Below are 18,376 nucleotides of genomic sequence, written 5' to 3' on the forward strand. Positions count from 1 at the left end.
CATTGATACTATTGGAACGTCCCTTTAAATTTAGAAAACACCATTAATACTTTAACTTTAAACATAGTTTCAATCACTAGTGTGAGGAGCAATGAAAGGAATTGGAGAAGTAGGTCATCCTCACTAAGGAGTTTAGGAGCATAAAACAAGTCTTCCTAAGAAATGACAGATCAGTGTTCATTCCCTTTGTTGGTATTTTGCTTTAAAATGTAAATTGCTCTCATTTTTTTAATTCCAGGCTTTGATGGGTAAGCCATATGGCTCTTTGCCTAGAAAAACTGTCCCAAGAGCTGAAGAAGCAAGTGCTATGAACTTTGCTACTCTATGGGATTTTAGTGTAAGTGCATAAACTTGCAATACTGTAAATTCACATGACTCTCTGATTATTATGGGCTTTTCCTTCATTATTTAATATTCAGAGATATAATATGAAATATTTCAGGAGAAAATGGCATTAGAATTAATTTACATGTGGGGTTTTTTCTCATGAGTTCTGAATATAACTGTTTCCTTCAGACAAAACATATAATGAATCTCAACGTCCGCACACACATTTCGGTGTATGCAGCAATACAAAGACACACGGGAAAAAGTCTCAAAGCTGGTTTCGCATCCCTGGGTACTGAATTTCCATTTCTTATGAGTGAATTTGGTCCTCTGTTTTCATATGATTAAGCTTCCGAATTTGAGGATGGAGTGTGAATTAGAAAAAAGAAATTCCAATAATATGCTCTGTAGGTTTTTCTAAACCAAAGAATGCTATTTTTACTTTTTCTTAGTTTTACAGAATATGCAGATTAGCTGAATTGAGAAGCATGTCTTAGTTCTTTACTGTTGATGTGATGCCTAGTCTAGCCTGAGGAGCTATTCCTCCTCTACTGACAAGAGTCAGTATATTCCTAAGTATGTCATACCACTTTCTCTTCCTGAAAACAACAGTTTTATCTAATTTTGCACATGGCATGTATCTATAGCTGGCCTCTTTATATAAAGATGATACAACTTTGCATAAAGTCAGCTGATGATAAATTTGGTATTACAACATGTTGCTTAGAATGTTGTCAGGTTTCTCTATGGCATACAGTTAATGTCATCAAAAGGTACTCTTCACCTGTGAAAGGGTGCAAACACCTAGATAAGGTTTTCCTTCAGACTAATGGACGCACCATCCATTAACTAAGTGTGATTTCTCCCTCAATCTGCTGCAGTCTTTCCCTTCTGTAAGAAGTACCAAGACTTTTAAAGAGTTATGCATATACATATCTTTTAACACTTGAGTTGCTTTAGCAACAGTAAGCATGAGTATGATGTTGGAAGCAGACCCATTTCTTGGAAAAATGAACTCAGGCACAGGTTCCTCCAGTTTACAGCTCAGTCTCTCCAGCTGTCTACACAAGGACTCATATAAAAGTGGCCTCTCCATGTAGGTTTTGTCCATGTGAGGTCCCATTCCACACGTGCTGGTGGGGAGGACTGTGGAGGCCGTGGAGGTTTACACAGGTAATCCTGGGAGGGGCACAGGCAGATTTTTCATACTTGTCCCCTTTCCAACAGGAGATCAGCTCTGATATCTCCTGGAAAAACATAAAAAGGGTATGGTGCCTATGCTTCTCATTAATATTGTCATTTTTTAGTATGGTTGAGGTGTGGAGAGATCCCTAATCTTGTGACACGCATATCTCAGACAGGATCCCTTGGTTTGTGGCTCAATACCTTCATGTGGAGACTCAGATGATGCCAGATTTTGGGCTTTCATTTAGCTTCCTTGGCTCTATTTTCAATCTTCAGCTATCAGTAAAGGCAGAATCAGGTTGTAAGATAACAGAACTTCAGAAAAATCTTAACTGGATATAGCCATTTTCTCATTTACAAACAAATCTTTCAGAGTTATTAACTGTAGAAAACTGAATTTATAGAAAATAATATACTAGCAGGTAGAAATTACAGTGTTTGTCTGTCTTTTGACTATAAAGGCATGTAAAGTGAACAGATTACTTCTGTTTTATTTTGCCACATAAAGTGGTGGACCCTCTTAGGATAGAAAAGGATAGAAAGAACTTTCTAAAAGCCACTTGTAACATTTTGCCATGATTGCTGCATAAAATCGCATTGCATCTGGTTCATCAGCAGTCGTATATTTGAGCGATGGGAAGAACATATCTAGACATGTGGCTGGGAAGTTAAATAATAATGACGACATTATAAAATGAGAAAACATCAGGGAGATACTGGAGAAAAAGGAATCATAGTAACTTGGAGATTTTGTAAAGAGAATAGAGACTAGAAGAGCTTTATTCAGCAAATGGGAACAAAGTTTTTAAAAGAAAAGTATTTGAGAAAAGATGGATGCAGACAGATGGTGGAAAGAGTGAGAAAGTTTATAATGTCTGACAGAAACAGGATCTGACAGCTCTGAAGAAGAAAATATAGTAAATAACAGAGTAGCAGTTAACACAAGGAGCAAATGCAAAGGTAATAAACACAGAATAGGGCAGGGAAAGAGGCGGATCTCCTGAAATAATGAGAGGCAAAAGGAATTTTCTTGAGGCATGTCAGATCAACAAATACTCGCCAAAGACAGTGACATCTTTAATTAAACAGCAAAGGAAATAGTACCTTTCATCTTCTAGCAGTACTTGTATGCTACAAAGAAAGTTACAAAGAAATGAACGCGCATCAGCACCTAAAAAAAACCCCAAGCCCCACCAATCTTTAAGATAGTAAAGAAAAGATGAGCTTAACATACCTTTTGCTTTTTTTTGCACTTGAAATTGTACTCATTTTACTGACATGGCAAAGAGAAACAGTTCTTGATTTTGATATATTTTACTTGGAATTCAGTTTTAACATTGTATATTTTACATTTCAGCTAATAATCCAAACCTTAAAAAAATAGACTCTCAAGGCTCATTTCAATAAATCATTTGATCAATATTCTTATCTCACCTCTGCTTTATGTTAGGCTCAGAAAGGAGTGAAAGAGATCTTCCACGCATGCCTACCTTTACACAGCTAAAGATATTCCAAGTCCCATGGTGAAATGCAGTAGGCAAAGCCCAGGAAACAAGATACTGAATGGCATGCAGTGCAGGAATTATCTCTGACTTTGCAAAACACAGTGGCTTAAAAAGCATTTTAATACTCTGAGGGATCCAAAAGGCTCTCCAAGCCACATTAGGTTGTATTGAAATCTGGGCTAAAATGGAATTATAGGATGTTTTAATGAGCAAAAAGATGCACAGGCATACTATTGAATTTGAATGTGTCCTGTCTAGTGTGGACGTTTTACTAGTAATTAGTAATAAATGTGTTCTATAACATTATTTCCCTTATCAAGGAACATACTATTTATCTGTTACGTGCAGGTACATCTCTCAAAGCTAGTTTGATATGAAGAAAAATTAGATATGTTGATTACCAAATCAGGGCATTTTGAATTATATTTCTATTTACCATATATTAATATTTCATTCTCATCTTATAATTGCAAACTATGTTTTCCAGATAGCACTGTGACTCATTTCATATATATTAAGAGCTACCATAAATTAAATGCTTGTTTTGCAATAACATAAAAGCGAAACATGTTATTTAAGTTAAATGAGCAACTGAAAATCAGAAGGGAAGCAAATGGCTTTTTTAATTCACAAAACCCTCAGCTTACTGTGTAAGTGTCAAAATAATGTAAGGCTTATCCACCAATTACATGGTCAAATACTCAATCATTACATCCAGCTGGAGCTTTGCTGCTGCTGTGTATGTGCTGAGCTGTCCTTGTAAAGGCTCTGGATACAGTCGTCTTCTAGGAGGCAAGTTCTTGCTCTAACCTGAGGATTATCAGGAAGCTTTGGCTATTTGGATCATTTTAGATACCAGCGATTGCTTACAGTTATCATGTACTGGTAAATTATTTTGAGAAATCAGCAATCTGACCCGTAGAAGAGAGTGTAATCCTCACGGAGATTTTTAGAAAAGGAGGTACACTTTGAATGCTGAGAAAGAATGTACACTTACATTGCACTTTTTACAGCTTTGGAGCCTACGTGTTAAAACCCCTGCATACTGAATAATCATCTATAAAATACAGCTAACTATTGGTTAATATATATTGAATGATCACCCGATGAACAGCAGACAGCATTGCTAGACAGAGAAGGCATATAAGAATTTTATATCAAATAGGACATACAAGTAAATTCTAGAAATGTAAAAATTAAGTTCAAAATCTTGTATTTTGTCTGCAAGTAATTTTTAAGCCAAATTTTGTAAACCAAAATGTTTTTGTCTTTACAACAAGAAGTATGCAAACCAAAAAGTTTTGAGTCATTACATCGTAGATGGAGTGTCCATGAAGAGTTTTAAAGATAAAAGACTTGAAAGTTGACATGGAATATTCTGTCTTTCTAAATGAAAGGAGAGATTTTCATCCTGTGAAATTTCTTATAGTGATGCTTATAACTGTTTTGTATGCATTGAAATGAATGTTTCAGTACTTTGCTATTGGTATGACTTCTGACTATGTGCATATATAACAGATATGACATTACAATTTTTGCTGACTTTTCAGGGCTTTGCACAGTATTCTGTACTCTTTTATGGTTATTACAATAACCAGAGGACAATTGGATGGCTCAAATTCAGGATGCCGCTTTCGTATTTCCTTGTTGGAGTTGGGACTATTGGCTACAGCTTTATGATTGTCATTCGAACGTAAGTTCTCCTTGGTTCTTGAATAAAATACATTCAAAAAGACACATAACTTGACTGTTGACCACCGAGACTATCTTTTAAAAAATATGATAATTGTAGAGGCAGAACAGTGCAAGATCAAGTGCAAGGTCAAAGTCATTTAAGATTTCTTCAGCCTGTACTTGTTTCTCTATTGTTCTGCACTAGCAGCTGTGTTGCAGTATTGTGGAAGTGGGAAAAATCTTTACTGAAACAAAATTACACTTCCCTCTTGCAATTTCAAAGTGAAAAATGAACATATAAAGTAAGGAAAAGAGCTGCCAGCCCATCTTTTCATAATACTGTCTAGTAGAATGTCAGTTGATATCCAAAAAATTCAATTGTTCTACCTTTAATCATACCTTATGTGAGTTAAATTCTTTTAAGAAGGAAGAAGACAAGAAAGAAAGAAACATATGGCAAATAATTCTGTTTGTAACTCACAGTCAGTAGTAAATGATTCTCAGCAAGACTACAGTAGTTAAGTCATATTTGCACAGTGGTGTAGAAAAATTAATGCTAATGCCATAGTAAGGGTTTAATGTCCTGTGGAACACAAAATAATATCCAGCAGTGTTAAAACTATCCTTAATATAATGTTAATATCATGATGTTAAAATGGTAGGAAGCACAGCTGTAAGTGAAACAGGGCTTAGGCAGTATAACTGGTGATACAGTAGCCTTTTGATTCTCAAATTCTGGACTTGAATTTTGTCTTAGGATAAAAATTTAAATGAAATAAAATTATTGTTTATAGCCAACTTCACTATTAGAATAAACTCTGATAATTCTGATAGTTTCTAAAGAGTAGGCTGTTAATTAATATAATGTTTAATATTCTTAATTCAAGCAAGGTGATTAGCTACCGCAATAACACAGTTAGCTACAGTGGTGGCTTCAGAAGATCCCAAGGGTGAAAAAAATCAGAGCATTGCAGGTCAAGATTCAAGGACACTTGTGAATATAGAGAAAACTGCAATTAATCTATTTCCACTGTTCTGTGCTGAAGCCAGTATTTTTCTCTTGCATAAGCACTAGATTAATTCATGTTCTGCTTTTCAAATATTACATGGTTTCCTGCATTGGGCAAGAAGCATTTCAGAAGAAAAGAAAAACATTTCTTCAGTTATATATACATATTTTTGGAGGAGGAAGAAACTACTATGATAAAAAAATAATTGGTTTAGCTCTAAAAGATATTTTAAAATATTTTTTGATAATGTAGCTAGGAAGATTAGGAAAATCGTAGTGTCAGACAACTGTATTTCAATGATTGTCACCCAGAGCATAAAAAAATTCCTTCTAGCAGGAGATCCCATTTCCTAAACAAACAAATATCTTTGAAGAAAAAAATACATTGTACATGCTAACTTCCCATCTGGTCACTTGACACTAATGCTGATCACTATTTAAGTAATGTTATCAGCACTTCTTGCAGTCTTCTGCTTTTTGCTGTTTCTTCAGAATACAATACAGTGGGCACAGTAACTAAAAGCAGTGTAATGGGAGGTGCTACCATTTTTCTGCTATTGACTGAGATCTGGGAAAGGGAATGTCTAGGTGAAAGCGGTAGTGAGGATTGTAACTACTATTATTCTATTTAGGGGAAAAAATTAGATTTAGGGCTTCTCTCTGCAGCTCTTCCAGTGCATAACATAAAACGGAAACATTTCTGATCTCCAAGAAATGATATCCCAACCAGAAGACTGTTCACTATTTCATTAGGAACTCTTGAGAGGAATTATCTTAGTCTAGAAACAAGCAGCGAGACAGACCCTACCAAGAACCTTTCATGATCTCTGTCCCTTCTGTAGATGACCAGTAAAACAAAAACCCAACCCTATTATTGGTTTATGACAGCTCAGAAGGATTTTCTGTATTATTTACTTACTATTCTCTTCTAGATTTGAGAGTATGTGTTTTACTGGACTGTTAAAAATGTGGTTTGTAGACTGTATTGACATTAATAACATAACTCTGCTGCATTACTGAGCTTTAAAATAGCTTTTCCTGACCAAGAAATCAATACAATATTGAAGGCTAAATGGTTTGTACCCTACTAATATACTCCATCCTTGTGCTTAATGGTTTGAATTAAGGGATAATCTTAGGGATAAACAAGACCACTATTATTACATGAATGACAACACTTTGAAATAGAGAAGTTAGTAGTGAAGATTAAGTCAAATCACCGAAGAAATAATATGATGTTTGTGGATACTGTTATAAATCTTGTTTATAAGGGCATCAAAGATGAAAGGAAAAATAGAAAGCTGTATTAGGGATACTTTTCGTGGAATCACGGAATTTTTCAGACTTGGAAGGGACCTCTAGAGATCATCTAGTCCAACTCCCCTGCAAAAGCAGGATTGCCTAGAGCACATTACTCAGGACTGCATCCAGACAGGTCTTGAAAGTCTCCAAAGAAGGAGACTCTACAACCTTCCTGGTCAGCCTGCTCCAGTGCTCTGGCACCCTCACTGTAAAGAATTTTTTTCTCATATTTGATCAGAACTTCCTATGTTCCAGCTTGTGCCCATTGCCTCTTGTCCTGTCGCTGGGAACCACTGAAAAGAGTCTGGCTCCATCCTCCTTAATCCCACCCTTTAGATACTTGTAAACATTAATAAGGTCTCCCCTCAGCCTTCTCTTCTCCAGGCTAAAGAGTGACAGCTCTCTCAGCCTTTCCTCGTAAGGGAGGTGCTCCAATCCCTCAATCATCTTAGTTGCCCTTCGCTGGTCTCTCTCCAGTAGTTCCCTGTCCCTCTTGAACTGGGGAGCCCAAAAGTGGACACAATATTCCAGTTGTGGCCTCACCAGTGCAGAGTAGAGGGGGAGAATGACCTCCCTTGACCTACTGGCCACACTCTTCCCTGTGCAGCCCAGAATTCTGTTGGCCTTCTTGGCAACAAGGGCACATTGCTGGCTGATGGATAATTTACTGTCTACCAAGACCCCCAGATCTTTTTCTTCAGAGCTGCTTTCCAGCAGGTCCATCTCTAACCTATACTGGTGCCTGACATTCTTCCTCCCCAGGTGCAGGACCCTACACTTGTCCTTGTTGAACCTCATTAGGTTCTTCTCTGCCCAGCTCTCCAGCATGTCCGTGTCACGCTGGATGGCAGCACGGCCCTCTGGGGTGTCAGCCACCCCTCCCAGTTTGGTATCATCAGTGAACTTGCTGAACATACACTCTGTCCCCTCATCCAGGTCATTGATGAATACGTTAAACAATACTGGTCCAAGTATTGACCCCTGGGGGTCTGGTTACAGGCCTCCAACTCAACCCTGCTCCATTAATCACAACCCTCTGAGTCCTGTCACACAGCCAGCTCTCAATCCACCTCACTGTCCCCTCGTCTAGTCCACACTTCCTCAGTTTCCTAAGGAGGATGTTATGAGAGACAGTGTCAAAAGCCTTGCTGAAGTCAAGGTAGATGACATCTGCTGCTCTGCTGTCATCTAGCCAACCTGTAACACCACAGAAGGCTATGAGATTGGTCAAGCATTATTTACCCTTGGTAAATCCATGTTGACCACTTCCAATAACCTTCTGCTCTTGAACATGCTTGGATATGACATCCAGAACGAGTCGCTTCATTACCTTCCCAGGGATGGAGGTGAGACTAACCGGTCTGTAGTTCCCTGGGTCCTCCTTCCTGCCCTTTTTGAAGACTGGAGTGATATTGGCCTTCCTCCAGTCCTCAGGCACCTCTCCTGTTCTCCATGACCTTTCAAAGATGATGGAGAGTGGTCTAGCAATAACATCTGTGATCTCTCTCAGCACTCGTGGGTGCATCTTGTCAGGGCCCATGGGCTTATGGATGTCCAGTTTGGCCAAGTGGTCTCTCTGTCTCTCTTTTGTATGGTATAACCAGGTTTTGTTCTGGGTTGTTATTTTAGAATTCCTTTTTTTCTCTTTATGAAGTCTCTAATCAAATCTATTGCAGTTCAGAATGCTCTTCAGCTTTCTATTTGAGAGATTTTCTTGATATTGTTTTCCTATTGAGTTTCTTATCCAGCGGAGTTTCTCTGAGTTGTTAATGAAATAAACTCATTCTTTCTCATCAAAATGTGTGTTATGAGCTCATAAATTTATATATCAAAATCTCCATCCAACTCTCTCAGTTCTCAAACTGAACTTTCCAGATTTAGTATAACATGATTAACTGCAATAATATAGCTTTTTTCAGAACAATGTTAGAATTTAAATTTAGGAGCAATTTAAAAATCATGCTCACATAGCAGAACTACTTCTAACAAGGTCTTCCTCTGTCTTTCTTGCTTTTGTAGAATGGCAAGGAATGCAAATGAAGAAGGTGGTGGGGATGACACTAGTTTTAATTTCAGCTGGAAGATGTTTACAAGCTGGGACTACCTGATTGGCAATCCTGAGACAGCGGATAATAAGTTTGCCTCCATCACAACAAGCTTTAAGGTAAAATAGAGCTCACTAAAGAGAGGTAACTTGATTTGTTCTTCGCACTGATGTGAATCACATGGAACTAAGGTCAAGTATTAGCTGTACTTGGGGCCTAGAAGCTTAAACTAGAATTGGGCAGCTCTATACTGCCCTTCTGAGTCTGGGTCTTTGTGTTTTACCATCCTGATTTTTTCCTTTTGATTGTGGAAAAAAAAGCATTAATGGCAACTTTTGTGTTCTCTGAGACTGCAGTACCAGTTTTAGAAAAATGATTCTACTATAAAAATAATCTTTTTCTTTTTGTCATTTTTTGTTTCTATGGTGCTTGTCTGAAAAACTTTTTTTTAAAATGCTGGTGACATTTTGCCAGCGTCACGTTATCATCTTCTCTTGCTACACTGAAAAGATATCATACGATAAAGCAATAGGATCATCTGTTAAGGGAGATTAATCATGTCAGAAGAACTGGCCTCAGAATTTTGAGTCTATGCTTGCTTTTCAGTAAGAAAAAAAGGTTACTTTCCTTGTATAATGTAAAGGTTTTATTTTCAAATTAATTATGAAATATAGCTCAGTTTGCAAGGCAATACAAGGTGTTCTTAGGCCTCTTTTCAGTGTATAGGGTATGTTGATTTCAAGAGTCACTGTGTGAGGAATCTACAGGATGTAAAATGCACCGCTGTGAAAACAGTGAAGGGGACATATTCTGTCTGTTGAATGCTAAAGAATGTGTTTGTACACTGGGGTCACTGGGACACACCAGTGCAGCATGTAAAGGAAAATTTAATTTTCAATTAAATAATGTACAGGGAATACATCAGCAAGGCGTTGCCAGGTTATGAACAAGACGCTAGGCTTGCAGTCACACTGACAACATACAGGATGGGAGATGGAGGACCAAGCATTAGCTGCACAGTCCAATCACACTCAGGGATTCCTCTCTGCATGGGTGATATTGCCAATATACCACCTCAACCCACCCACCCTACCAACTGCAGGCACAAAAGATAACTGCGCTCAAAGTCAGTTGAAAGAAAAGGTCCCAGGAAAACAAATATTGAAGAAATAACGACTGAAAGCACTGAAAATGTGTGAGCTTTCCCTGCCCGCACACTAAGGGCAGTTGCTGAAAGCTATTTGGAGAAGAATACACATCAGTGGAGACAGAGAAATAAACTTATGAAGCTTTTGAGAAATAAAATTATGAAGCTTTACTGCGCTCTTTGCAAATAAGCAAGGAACCTCAGAGAAAATGGGTGAAGTCTTGGCGTGGGTGAGGTCATGGGAGTTTTGGTCAAGAGCTGCTGCAATCTCCTTTCGTTATGTAATAAACACAAGATGTAAGAAAAAGCAGAGCCATGCAGAGTAATTATTACAATGCAGGAGTTCAGCTTCCCCTCTGGGCAACTGATCTCTATACCAAAGTGACAAGCTCTAATCAAAATCTCTTTTCATGAGGACACTTCAGCGCAAAAGCTCTTTCTTCTGCCAAACGCAGGAGCTGGAGATTAGAGTTACACCGGAGTCTTAACATTTATCAGACCTAGCCAAGGGTAAATGTGGGGCAAACAATTTATTCTGAGCTCTGAAACTGTGCACTGTTTGTTTTTGAGATTCCTAAATACTAGCTGTCTTTTCATTCCTTCTGAATTGCTGACTTGCGGAATAAAACCTTTTGCTCTTTTCTCACAAATGCACATTTTTAAAGTGTGACAGTTCCTTTTCTGGCAACTAGTCACACATTTATTTTGCTGGGTCGCTCAGCCTCATAGCACCTTGCAAGCTGAGAGGACATGCTCGTTTCTTTTTGGCACACCAGAGCAGGTGTAACAAGACCCAGTGGGGACACACTCAATGGAAGCAAAGTGAACACTGCAGAACTAAAACCCCAGGGTCTGCCAGGGTCCAAAACAGATTTTATGAGACAATATAAGCTCTTCTCAAACGGTGTGCATGATGTCCAGGTGTGCATTCACATTTTTGTAATTTATTTAACTGATTTCTAACAGCTGGGGAAGCAACGTGGGATCTTGACCATTAAAGAACTCATAATATTCCTTTCTTTCTAACAAGTGCAGGAAGCTATCGTGGAGGAGCAGGAGAGCCGAAAAGAGGAAAATATTCACTTGACTCGATTCCTGAGGGTTCTTGCTAACTTCTTAGCCTTATGCACGCTTGCTGGGAGTGGCTACCTCATCTTTTTTGTTGTCAGAAGATCCCAGAAATTTGCCCTGGAAGGTCTGGAGAACTACGGGTGGTGGGAAAGAAATGAAGTTCGTGCTAGCACATTTTAAAATAGATGTGGTTTGAAACTGTGTTCCTCTACTCTGCATGTTGCCTTTTATTTTCCTGAGAATTTAAATACTCCGAGTGCGGGTGGTAAATATCTAACAAAAGAATTGTTCTTGTCTCTCTGCTTCCTGCTTAATTAAAATGATTATTCCTTGGTTGGTTCTTTCAAATGCCCCTTTGTATTTAGTTTTTATTTGAGGCCTTTACCTTTACTCCTCTGTGCTATCAACATTGTTTTCCAGCCACTCTATGGACTCTATGGACAAGATCTCTTCAAGGAACCTACTCTCCTCTTGCGTTCCTCCTGAGACTGGCCCAAGCAAAGTGACTGGAGTGTAGGCATATCCAAAGTTATTTGGGGCTTCAGTTGGATACAACTCCACAGTGTAGCAACAGGATGAAACTCATGCCTTCCAGTTGCAGCTGCCCGTTCCAAGAGTCCAACATGATTTTTGTGCTTTACCTGCTTTCTTCTAGAGCAGATGCAGCCCTGCCTCATAGAGGTGTATAGTGAAAGTCGTTATTTTTTGCTATACCAGTGTACAGTAAGCACTTGAAGTCAGTGTTGCTATATGAAAACCTGGACAGGCCTTACTTTCTTAGCAAACACACTGTTGTGGATGTCATAAAACTAGCTGTTTGTTACCTAGAGCTCATCTAGAGTGCAAAGTAGATATCTGATTTAAGGTAGGGCAAAAAAATGCCAGCCTCACAAAGCTGCTGGAATGGGTGACGATGGAATGAGGAAAGTCAATTCCTAATTTCCAACACCAAAACCTGACCAAGAAAGTAACATAAAAAACTCCAGCAATCCACCTCTGGAATCCCAAGAAAGGGGGCTGTTGATATTGGGTTAAGTTACTTGATAAAAGTTATTAGATTTGGATCTGATGGGAAAGAAAGGTCGTGTACAAAACTGCTTGGCTTCAAGCAACATGAGCTGTAAGTGTGACAACAGACTAGCAGATGAAGACAGTTCAGAAGGAATTCAACTTTCTCTCAGTTGAAAGGAGCGGTAACAGATTTGTAATAACAAGGACTGCACTACCAAAAGCTGTTATATTAGCTTATGCTGCAAACTGGAAAGTAGTTAAACATATGCATGTTTACATTCATTGTTTTACTTTTGCTTTAAAAAAAATACTGCTAGGAAGACTCTGTATCTCAGAACTAAGATCTGGAGTAGGTGTATCTCTAAAGGAGAGTAGGTAAGTCAACATTGCCATTATTTGGCTAAAGAATTTTTCCTATTGACGAATAAAGAACTTGTTTGAAGGCTACAAAATATTGCCCTTGATTGGATATTAATATTTAATTACATAAATATATTTGGCTTTTATGTAACAGCCATTTAAATTTTTTTCTTATTTTCTAGAAGTACCAAAAGAAGTACCACAATTCTCATAAGAGAACATTTATTCAAAGCATGAATGTATGAAACCCAATATAGCTGTTAATATAATAACAGTTATAAATCCAAGTGCTGTAACAGATGGTAGATACAAGTTTTTAGTTGGTATTTTCTTTTTAACAAAGTAATATCAGTTATAGATAATGCTATCTAAATATATAGGAAACATCAGTGAATTCCTGCAATAATTAAAAAAATCCCACATGCTTCTTACAGGGTGCTACAAGCCATACGCAGAATGCACTACTGATTGCTTACAAATGCAAAAATCCAGTAATTAGATCTAGAACTCATTAAAAACCAAGAATAGAAAAAAAGCAAAGGGAGAGACATTTATTTCTTTTCATTAAGAACACCAGTCTCATGGATGAAACTTTTTAAGAGTGGGAATGTATATATTTGTAAGTGAGTGAATTTATTCATTGACATAGCACCTTTCTGCTGCCATATTATTTCTGAGATGCATGAGCAGCTCTCATTCTCTTGGCAGCAGGAATTTAAATTGTATTAAATTTTATAATACTTCTAGCAAAACAGATTCCAGCATGGCTGAGAAATGCTAGTTTCAGAGCAATCAGTAGATTAGAGTTCTGGGAACAATTATGCTTTTTGTGACTAAATAAATTATTTTTGCTTAATTGTTTTAATATGACTCATCTCAAATAAACATTTTTGTGTTTTCCAACAGTCTTTGTGACTTAGATTAAGACAATGTTTTTTGTTTCTTGTTTGTTGTTTTTATTCCCTTAAAGACACACTTTTTGTAATGAAATTTATTTTAAATTGAAATTGAATAACTGCACTCTTAAACTTTTTCAATTATTTTCATTTTTAGCTGACACGGTGAATTAGAACCAAAAAGTTCAAGCAGGCTTAAAATAATTTTCAGCAATCACTTGATTTGTGAGAAGGCTGAGGAGTGACCTCATCACAGTCTACAGCTTCCTCAAGGGGGGCAGCAGAAGGGGGAGGTGCTGATCTCTCTCTAGCGACCAGCAATAGGACATGAAGAAATGGAATGAAGCTGCACCAGAGGAAGTTCAGATTGGACGTTAGGAAAGGTTCTTCACTGAGTGGGTGGTTGGTCACTGAAACAGGCTTTCCAGGGAAGTGGTCACAGCACCAAGCCTGTCAGAGTTCAAGGAGGATCTGGACGATGTTCTTAGTCATATGGTTTAGTTTTAGGTAGTCCTGTGAGTAGCAGGGAGTTAGACTCAATGATCCTTATGGGACCCTTCCAACTTGATACATTCTGTAATTCTGTGATTCTGTGACATCTATAATTAACTTTGAGTGAGATCAGATAATTTCAGATAATCAGAAATTAAATCTAAATTTCAGATAATCAGAAATTCAGATAATCAGAAATTCAGATAATCAGATAATTCAGATAATTCAGATAATAATCAGATAATTTCTCATATGTCCATGGGCACTAGATTACAACTGACTTTTCAGCCCTTTCTTCTTTTGTGAAAACATCTTGTGACTGTCAGAGTGGATTTTGGTTTTCATTAAATCAAAAACCCAATAAAAGGTAGTAATGTAAATACACCCTCCCCCCAAATTAATAATAATAAAAGAACTTGCTTCTGAGATTTCAATGTAAATATCTTTTTTTTTTTCCTTTTTCCCCCTCTCAGGTGAACATGGTTATGTCACTTTTAGGAATGTTCTGTCCAACTTTATTTGATGTAATTAGTTCTCTGGAAAACTACCACCCTCGAATAGCTCTAAGATGGCAGCTGGGACGAATCTTTGCTCTTTTTCTTGGCAATCTCTACACTTTCATTATCGCCCTAATGGATGAAATCAATCTCAAGGCAAGCTATTTACTTCCCTTCATCATTTTTAACATGCATGTGGGCCAGGATGAGGATTTCCGTCCAGTCACAGACATGTCAGTGAAAGATGTTCTTTCCTTTCTGTACTGTAAATCACATCCATGCCTAAGCTGGTAATGGGAGTCTCGGAGTAGAAAAGGTTGAGAGTTGGTAGTTGGTAATAAGCTCGTGTTGTTTCCTCCCCCTCCTCCCCCTCTATTTATTTCTTTATTTAGTTGGAAGAAGAAAAGATAGTCAAGTATAACATGACAATATGGGAAGCCAGTCTGTACAATGGTACTATTCCAGAAAATTCCACTGCTCCTCCAATACAGGTGGATCCTGCAGATGTCCCCAGAGGGCCATGCTGGGAAACAATGGTAGGACAGGTAATGTAACTGTTTTGAGCTCATACTTGAAAATAGATCATAGTCTGTTGCAGGATATCATACCTAAACCCTCTTTATTTCTACTAAGTGGCATTAAGGTGTGAAAATGTGAGGAAAAGCAGATGTGGGCCTTTTTTCAGAGCTAAAAATTTGAGAAAAAATTATTTGAGTTTCTTGGACCCTGTCTAATAGGGAATTCTTTCTTCCAGTAGTTGACAGCACTGAAAGCATTTATTCCACCCCAGCCCACCCACCCATTCCCCCCCAGGCTCCTTTTCACTATTCTTCTAATTTACCTTCCTCTTCATCATCCCATCTTTGTCTTGCAACACCTGTTTAGAAACTTGGAAAAGCTGGATTTCTCACAACCCCTAACAAATGTGGTAATTCTGATTAGAATTTTGATCAGGTAAAATCAGTTTCTGACTACAACAGACCTATAGAAAAGATAAAAAAAATGTGCAGCTCAATAAGGAATTACCTGTAAGATAGCTCTTTCAGCAGTGTGCTTTTGAGAAGGTATCTCTATCTTTAGCTAAGTAACATAACGCAAAAGAACAATAGTGGTTTAATGCTAAATCTGCTCAGTCATCTTATTTGATTCAGGTGAAAATTTATTCTTATTGACCTATTAATATAAAATGTAATTTCCAAAAAAATTTTAATGCCCCCCTTTCCTCTATTTGATCCTATCTCATTGCTATTGTTCTGTGCATGAGAATGAATTCACCACTGAATCACAACTTTTGCTGTTGCTCCGTCACTCTGACAATCTCACCATCTGGTTATCTCCACTCCTGACCGAATAAATCACCAGCAGGGAGCAGACAGGCAGGAAAAACATCACCTCTGTTCTTTTCACTGAACGTAAGAACACCAAGAGCTCATCACTGCGCTAATTTTCTCCTCAATTTGAACTCAGGGAGAGTAATAGGCTTTTGGGATATTGGGGAAAGGCCTGTTACAGTAAGGTTTAGTGGGACTTATGAAAACAAAAGTAGAGGAATGAGGATTTCCATTAGGATTTTCTTCTTTCCTCTCCATATTCACTGGGAGTTGGTGCTCCTTGAGAAAACAAGCCATTCAACTTCTTTTTTTTTTTTTAATGTTCCCAAAGTCAAAAGGAACAAAAGAGTTTAAGGTACCAGCTCAGATTTCTCTTGTCTGGAAGTCAAATCATATCCTGGAAGTGTCATCTAATAATACGCGCACAAATTAGAACAAAGAATACCTCCAGCAAACGAGGGGCAGTTTCTCTCCTTGCATTTTTCAGAATCAGTGAATGCAGAGGAGGAGCAGAGCCTTTTCCATGTTGAAGCAGGGCAACAACAACTAGGGTTCTAGTCCAGTATTTCATTGTATTGTTTTTTGCTTAAATATATTCTTAAGAGAAAATTTTGCTCTAACAGGAATTTGTGCGGCTAACAGTCTCTGACACAATGACAACTTACATCACGATTCTAATTGGTGATTTCTTGAGAGCTGTCTTTGTTAGGTTTTTCAATTACTGCTGGTGCTGGGACTTGGAGTATGGATTTGTAAGTATCTGGTTTGTTATTTTAAATGTCTTTGTCAGATTATCACTTCACATTTTTGTAGTAAATTACATTTTGCTTTCTATCCTACACAGTTAACAGTTGGCTAGAATCATCACCTTAAGGATCCCTGAACAGCATTGTGTTATTTTTCCTCAGAATTTGCTTATGCCTTGATATTTGTCTTATTCTTTAGACGTTTGTAACTTTAGGAAATGTTTGGTTTTGTTTTTTTTTTTTTTTTCCTTTTCATTTGATTGTGTAAGAAAACTGGGTACACATTTTTCACACATTTCTAATTTGAAGACCCATTCCCTGTTCCACAGCACACAATCTCCCTGGATTTCCATGGGATTTCAGATAGGGTCTTCTAACATACTGAGACATCCAGTGTTTGTGGAGAAAAATATGAAAGAACTTATTCTAGAAATCTTATAATATATATTTTTGGTAGAATTAATTTAGCTGAAATGAAGTTAGCAAGTCCCACAACACAGGTGGGTGTAGAACTCTTCACTTGGGAGTTGGGATTTTACTATTTTACATAGATCTGAGAGAGGGTAAATTAGCTAACTCAGATACCTACACTGTAAATTCTGATGTTGCTGTTTCACTGGCAAAGACTGTGAAGCTCTTGAAGCTTCTTTTGTACTTACTGAGACGTATGGAAAAATGCTAAGTCATTTAAAGCTATCTTGGGTGCATCTGCATGGACAGCCATCATAGCTGTTCTGGCATCCTCTTGTCCTCCTTTCCTCAAAATTTTACCTTCAAACGTGTACAAATTTCTTGTTTTACTAAAAGCGGCCTCTTGGGAAATGGTAATTTTCCAGATGAAGAAAAGGTTTTTGTGTTTTCTATAGAAGAAAGATTTCTCTGGCTTAACAATCTCATTGCTGTTGTCTGGTTCCTATGAAATTCTGTACTTTATTACAAGGACCAGGTTTCTTCCTGTTAATTCTACAGCATGTCTCAAACAGGAGTGGCGTAGGGCTGGAGACAAAGACTATCAGCCAGCCAGGCTGTGAACAAACAAGTTATAACCCTTGCAATATCAATATCAAATGCAGGAATTTGAATACATCATGGGTGGAGAGCCAGCACTACTTGTGGAACCATGTATTTTCATATACTTAAATTGCATCTGGAGCTTCCTCATATTTTCAGATGTTCCACAGCTATCACAATAGCAAAGGCTGGATGTGGGGAACACATGAATCATTGTAGTCAGTCCCACATCTGACAGGAAATAGCTCAGACATCATATTTTCCAAAGATGTTGAAGTGATAGTCCAGACCTTTTCCTATCAGGATATCCATGATCAATGAAAGAGACTGAATGAACACAAGCCTGAAAGCCATTCTGAAGACTGTTGGACAGACTCTTTAGCTAGGATGATCTGGCTTCCATTTGGGCTTCCTGAAGCCTCTTCTGTCTTGCTATTTACTCTGAATCAGCTGCTTTTATGCAGGGACTTTTTGTTGCATGACCTGCCCAACCCCAGGAGCCTAGTGTTATTTGAGATGACACCGGCTATCCAGAACAGGTGGATAAGCCTACTAGATATATTTTTTGTGGGATGCCTGCAGTCTCCCAGTGTGGAAAGCCACACAGTGAACAGTAGGACAGCTTGGCTTGAACTGGGAGTGCCAGTTGTCAAGTGAAGATGCATACATTGGTCCATTTACAGTTCAGACTTAATTTTTGCTCTTTGTTTTTGTTACCATTCAGGATGGTAATAGAATATAATACAGTAATTCAATCAATACAACAA

General features: G+C 37.9%; 1 protein-coding gene across 1 annotated transcript in view; it reads left to right on the forward strand.

The window, feature by feature from the left end:
• TMC1 (transmembrane channel like 1) overlaps window positions 1-18,376 on the forward strand; it is a 59,463-nt gene that overhangs the window by 30,094 nt on the left and 10,993 nt on the right. Inside the window, exons 8-14 of the mRNA XM_074569757.1 lie at window positions 239-337; window positions 4,568-4,710; window positions 9,022-9,166; window positions 11,230-11,424; window positions 14,498-14,677; window positions 14,914-15,066; window positions 16,476-16,604. Coding sequence (XP_074425858.1) covers window positions 239-337; window positions 4,568-4,710; window positions 9,022-9,166; window positions 11,230-11,424; window positions 14,498-14,677; window positions 14,914-15,066; window positions 16,476-16,604 — 1,044 coding nt within the window. The remainder of the gene's footprint in view (window positions 1-238; window positions 338-4,567; window positions 4,711-9,021; window positions 9,167-11,229; window positions 11,425-14,497; window positions 14,678-14,913; window positions 15,067-16,475; window positions 16,605-18,376) is intronic.

This window comes from Larus michahellis, chromosome Z, assembly GCF_964199755.1.
Source record: "Larus michahellis chromosome Z, bLarMic1.1, whole genome shotgun sequence".
Classification (NCBI taxonomy): Eukaryota; Metazoa; Chordata; class Aves; order Charadriiformes; family Laridae; genus Larus; species Larus michahellis.